General features: G+C 41.1%; 1 protein-coding gene across 1 annotated transcript; it reads right to left on the bottom strand.

The window, feature by feature from the left end:
- Nucleotides 1-1,366: 1,366 nt before the first annotated feature.
- Nucleotides 1,367-5,577, bottom strand: LOC131881058 (uncharacterized). The gene is made up of 9 exons (XM_059227815.1): nucleotides 5,318-5,577; nucleotides 3,875-4,281; nucleotides 3,411-3,812; nucleotides 2,590-2,982; nucleotides 2,293-2,533; nucleotides 2,140-2,230; nucleotides 1,811-2,077; nucleotides 1,572-1,739; nucleotides 1,367-1,505 (listed from the first exon to the last, which is right to left on the bottom strand). The coding sequence occupies exons 1-8, from the start codon at nucleotides 5,342-5,344 to the stop codon at nucleotides 1,705-1,707; spliced, it is 1,863 nt and encodes a 620-aa protein (XP_059083798.1). The 5' UTR covers nucleotides 5,345-5,577; the 3' UTR covers nucleotides 1,367-1,505; nucleotides 1,572-1,704.
- Between the last annotated feature and the right edge of the window lie 622 nt (nucleotides 5,578-6,199).

Genomic DNA, 6,199 nt, shown 5'->3' with positions numbered 1-6,199 from the left:
TTCTCGACCCATTCTTTTTAGGTTAGAGGGCCTCATCTGCGGAATACAGACTTGTCAAGACATTGAAATTAGTGGTCCCATCGAGAAAATCCCATTTTTGGAACAAAAACATAGGCAAAAATACTAAACAAAGTCAATTCCTCAATATGTCATGGGGGCCGTTTGTATGAAAGGATCTGCAAGTTTTTTGTAAATTTTTCTCGACCCTATTCTTTAGGTTAGAGGCCTCATCTGCGAATACAGACTTGTCAAGACATTGAAATTAGTGGTCCCATCGAGAAATCCATTTTTGGAACAAATAACATAGGCAAAATACTAACCAAAGTTCAAATTCCAACAAATATGTCATGGGGCCCTCTTGCTTACTGAATGCGAGCATTGATTACAGCAATTTGCGTAAATTTTTCTCCTACCCTTTCTTTTTAGGTTAGAGGCCTCATCTGCGAATACATGATTGTCAAGTCATTGAAATGCTGGTTCCATCGAGAAATCCCATTTTTGGAAACAAATAACATAGGCAAATACTAACCAAAGTTCAAAAAATCTCTCTCAATAGACAACACTTTCTCTCAGGCCAAAAAATGGAGTAAGTTTGATGTTCACTGCATTCTGCATTATTGGATCGTTGCAGACTCAACAGCGCTTCAAATATGACGATCAGAGCTTTCAAAATCTGGGAAACAGCTACACCGTTTGTGAATCCTGAGACTCAGGGCTACAACTCGTATGAGTATAATTTTTCAATTAGGGTACTCCCAAAGGACGAGTTGCAAGCAATGCCGAAACCAAATTGATGCCTCAAGTCTACCTATTCGAATTACAGCCATGGAACGCCCCAGATCAACGCCTTCACAAAATAAGACACGTTGAGCAGGTGCTCCTCATTTCAAGACTGTAAAGATATTTTCCATCACTCAAAAGACAGCCTTTCAAGGTTGGATCAAAATTGAGCCGAAACTTAGTGATTCCTCAAGTCTTTGACAGCCTTTGTCTTACCGGTGTGATATCTTTCAAAGGCTTGGACTGCTTGGTCTTAGCCATTCCAGTAGAGGTGTGCTCAACATAGGCAGGTCTAAGTCTGTATTTTGTGCAGTTTCAAAGTGAGAGCACTCGTGGAATTGCAAATTAATCTTCGTTCTGATGTACATAAGAGAAATCCCTATTTTTCAGAATATAAATGCCACGAGTGCTCTCATTTTCGAACTATACGAAGTACAGACATGTGCTCCGGTTGATAGATTTATGATAAATCATAAGATAAGGCAATGCAATTTCAGTAATGTTGCATTCCTTTCCATCCCCATGAATCCCATCGCCGTTCAGTCCCATCCCATGTTATTCAGTTGCTGTTATAAAGACTTAATACTAAAATCTCGGACTTGTATTTCTCACGGCAACAAAAATAATACACTTTTCGAACCTTACATAAGATATTAGAAGCATAGCTTTGCTTTTTTCAGCTTTGGTACTTCATTTGTTTTTGTTGTAGTCGTCGTACTTTCGCTCTGAAAAGGAATTCGTTTCAATATTATTATTTTTTAAATAATTTTGAACAGGCCTTTTTTACGCACCAAATGTTCGCATTCTCGATCGAATTCGGCATTTGACCTCCCGGACCAATGCATGTCACATGGAAACAAAAAAGGCTTAGTACCTTACATTGAACATTATAAGCATCGTATTGCACTTTTCAGCTTTGGCGCTTTAATCTTCTTCATCGTATTCGTCGTACTTTCGCTCTGAAAAAGAATTCGGTTTTATAGGTATGAAGGTTTTTCAAGTTTTGAAATCAGCTTCATTTTCAACGCACCAAATTTTCGAATTGCCGACCGAATCCGTTGTTTGGCCTTCCGGTCTGATCCATTAACTAGCGTCAGTATTTTCTTATATAGGTTTTCGAATTCCTTGTTCTTCAACGCTGATTTCATATCGGCGTTGTCGATACATATTCGCCGATTGCGTAGAAAATATTGGCTACACATTTGTCGTTCTCCTTCTGAGAACTGATGATGCTGGGGTGAGCCCACAGGTTCATTTCTCTTTTCATCAGCCGCCTCGCTATCATCTTTTACACAACCTGAAAGTGAACAACATGGTAATAAATTATTCAATTTAAGTAATTTTCATGCAATGAGTCACCGTCAGATTCAGGGAAATCGGCAGCTTGATATTTCACATTTCCAAATAGGAGCTGGTGCACTCTCTCTGACACCCTCCTGCTCGCGTCGATCTAAAGTAAGTATCAAATCAATCGCACTATTTTAGGATCACTTCATATGCAGCAGTTCTTACATTCACTTTATAATGTCGATCCGCCGTTTGGACACTGTGGCCCATGTGCAAGGCGGTGTCCTTTGAGAGAGACTTTTCTTCTTCGCCATTTGGCAAGGCAATCGAACCAAAATCACAAAAAGCCTTGCGGATTGCCGCAGAAGTAAAAGACAGCAATTTGGGGTCTTGGACATTTTCCACCCCAATTTCCAAAAGAGCAGCACGGGCCCATTTTATTCCCCCTTTTGTGCTTTGTAGAGTCCTGCAAGTATGAGGGTTAAAATTCATGTTTTGGTCATTTTTAAAATAAACACTTACCTATTTGATTTTGAGGGAAATAATGGGCTCTCGGGCTGCTGCAAATAACCCGCACTCCCACCAATACCCAATCGTGCATATTTGACGTACTTTTCTAGGAAATCATGCACCATGGGGCTCTTTATGATGAATAGCGCGGCTCCATAAAATTTGGCCGTCTTGTGCGAACTACAACGCATAATGACCTCTAGGGGTTTTCTGGAGACAATTTGTCGGTCTTGAAATTCCCCTAAGGTTAGGTTTCTAATTGACACGGCGCGCAATCCCCCACTGGTCATTTCTAGGATCATCATGGTAATATCTCGAATTTTGGATGGCACAAAGTCCCCTTGGCTAGGACTTGTTCTTGTCAAGTTTTCACAAATGTCCTTGAGCTTGGCAGAAGTAAGGAGCCTTCAGGAAAAGAAACAAAAGGAAAGTTTAATGATCTCATTTCTTTTCATCAGTGTACGTTTATATTTTATATTGTCATCATAATTTTCATTTTATTTTCTGCTCAAATATTGAATTACTTTTTATTTAGTTTAGCGCCAGATGCTAGGGGAGAAGATTTTTCTTGCCGTGTTTTTGTTGCCCCTTAGACCACTTGACTACAATAGCTCCCTTACTCATGATAAGAGCAAGTAGCTAGTGTAGCCAGGTGGTCTATGGGGCAGGACAAAGATCGCAGAAATCGTCTCCCCAAATAACGTGGGTTCAAACCCCGATACTGGAAGTAACTCTCTCATCTGTTGGGTATTGCATTCTCAATAGCAGTAAGGAAGGCCGTAAAACGTAAAATATATAAATGTTGATGTTGTAAAAGAAGAAAATGGTCTTACATTCCACAGTACATTCTGACCAATTCCGGTTGAGTGGTGAGGTCTGCGGTCTGTCTTTTCTTCCAACGATTTGTTCCCAAGGTGGATCGTGCCTCTGAATAAGCTTGCTTTGATAGATTTTTCAAAAGAATTCGACTATGGTCAATATTTCTCGTGGCCTGGTCCAAAACACGTTGATCTGCGTCTGCGGCATGGCTCAGAACAAAGTCGTGGTACAGATTTATAAATGAAGCAATGGCTTTCATGGCATTAAGCAGTACAGACGCTGTACATTGTTCAGCAAAGCCTCGAATAAAACTAGCCGGGAGAGTGAATGCCTCTTCCTTGGGCTTCGTAAACGTCAGAAACAAATCCTTTGGATCAAATCCAGGGCACTGTTGTTCCATGTAAGTGAAAAAAGTCCTAAACAGAAACTAGTAATTTATATTGACATGATCATTGAAGCCCGGTTTGAATTGTTTTACCTCAAATGACGTTTATAGTTGTATTTGGTTGAAGGTGAGCATTTTCCCAAAAATTTGAGATAACAATCCTCGACTGAATTGTTTTCAATGTCTTTTAGGGCAGGAACATATTTTGAAGCAATTGGAGGATGATATACAGAGATTGGAGGCCGCTTCCGCTGTTCCTTGGCCATTTCCAAGGTCTTTATACCGGGGCAGGTCTGTTTGTGCCTACTCATGTTAGTGCGGATTCGTTTGCACCCCCGGCACATTTCCTTGCGATTTGAATGATTCAAGGTCTTAAAGAATTCGCTGGTTTTGTCCCATTTGTGGTTGTTAATCATGTGGCGCTGCAAATTATCGGCACGAATTGTTTTGTAAATGCAATTTGGGCAGGCCCAGTAGGTAATTGAATGAGCCTTGGTAGCCTGCATAAGAAAGAAAATGCCAGTTCTTAAAGATTGAGAATCAAATGATACCAATAGGTAGAGCCTCTACCAATAGGGACTGCTTGTTTCATAATGAGACATCTCGCGGCAAAAAAAGGGAAAACAGCGTTAGTAAACCCTCTGCTAACATTTGTTCTTGCGTCGTTATAAAGAAACATAATTAAAAACCCTACACTGCATTTGAAGTTGACGAATTAAGAGTGATGTTTTCCAACTTTGTAAGCTCCATCTTAAAAAAATGATCAAACAAGAAGTCCTGGCAATTTGAATGAGAAATTCAGCAATATCGAAAACCAAAGAAACTGTGGATTACTGATACCCTCTAATAAATAATCACAGAAGTTTGTTACTAGTGTTGATTTACTTTTTCAATGACATCCAAGTTCAAAGCATGATCCTTTATAAAGATAGTGGTTTTCATATTCTGCACTTTCATTTGCAAACATCTTGCTGAATAAACTTAGCCAAGATTAGGATAAATATAATGCTAAAGTAACAACCATTGATGAAGTTCAAGTTCATTAACGAGTTCTGATCAAAATTACAACAAAGAATTGTAACACTGAAGGCAGGGCTGAATATCCTTAGCAAAAAGGTACATAACAAATGACTCCTTGCAGTATCAAAGTGCAAAATTTATACCAAGATGCATTATTAATGTTCCTTGGTGCATAGCTTTAACAGAAAAATACTCAATTTAGGATTATTTGAAACCAAATCTGTAATCTTTTGGGAAATTGGGTCAAAAAACATCTGAATGTTTAAAATTGCCCCGAAATGACAAGATATTTGAACTAAAAATTAAAAAAGTCTACTCATCACTCTTATTTCACTATCTCGAATAACCTCTGATCATTCATAAGCAAAGCAATCACTTTTGTTTGCATCAGTCTTCACATGACTTCAAAAGTTTTGAATGTATCAGAAACAGTAATGGTTACTCCTTACTATTTCCTTTTTTGGCCGCTAGAGTTTGTTCAACTCTTACCTCGCAGCCCTTATATCTAAAACTTACATGATTTTCGTGAGGTGGCTCGCTCATATCCTCGTCAATTGCTGCGGAAACTGACGCTCCTGGAGCAATATTGGTCTCTTTAGGAAGTGGCAGAGATTCAGTGGCACTTACGTCTTCATCTTCTGATGAAGATGTGGTGCTACAAGAGAAGCTGACATCTGAGTTTGAAGCGCCAGAAATGTCTTCATCCTCAGATTCCACTAATCTGTGGTCAGCATGGGCCTGCTTCCTCCTTACGCGTAGTCCATAGCCAGCTAAACCTTTAGAGCCACCTGCGTCTACAAATGTGCCCTGTTCTTCACAACCATTCTTGTCTTTGTGGCAGCTCTCTTTGTCAATGTTGCTCTGGTCTTGCTGGCTGTGGTGAAGTATATTCTCAACTATTTGTTCAAGGATACCATCATCACCATATTAGTCACTAGCATATTCCAGTCCGTCCTTGTCAGCAAGACCACCATTACTCTCTTGGTCGCCATTTTCCTCAGGGAAGCCATCACCTTCAAGACCACCTCCATTGTCACTGTGGTGCTGTTGAGGGCTGCCAAACAAATCCAGTGCATAGTCATCGGAGGCACTATCACAATCTTGGCCGGTCTCACCGGGGCCGACCGCAAGTTGGCGGCCTATCTCACCTTGGGGACCGACCTCACCTTTGGGGCCGATCGCACGTTGGCGGCCTCTCTCACCTTGGGGACCGACCTCACCTTTGGGGCCGACCGCAAGTTGGCGGCCTATCTCACCTTTGGGGCCGACCGCACGTTGGCGGCCTCTCTCACCTTGGGGACCGACCTCACCTTTGGGGCCGACCGCACGTTGGCGGCCTCTCTCACCTTGGGGACCGACCTCACCTTTGGGGCTGCCATCTTCGTCATGGCTGTCCTT

This window comes from Tigriopus californicus, chromosome 5 (assembly GCF_007210705.1).
Source record: "Tigriopus californicus strain San Diego chromosome 5, Tcal_SD_v2.1, whole genome shotgun sequence".
NCBI classification, from domain to species: domain Eukaryota; kingdom Metazoa; phylum Arthropoda; class Copepoda; order Harpacticoida; family Harpacticidae; genus Tigriopus; species Tigriopus californicus.
This window is presented reverse-complemented; position numbering and strand designations above follow the sequence as displayed.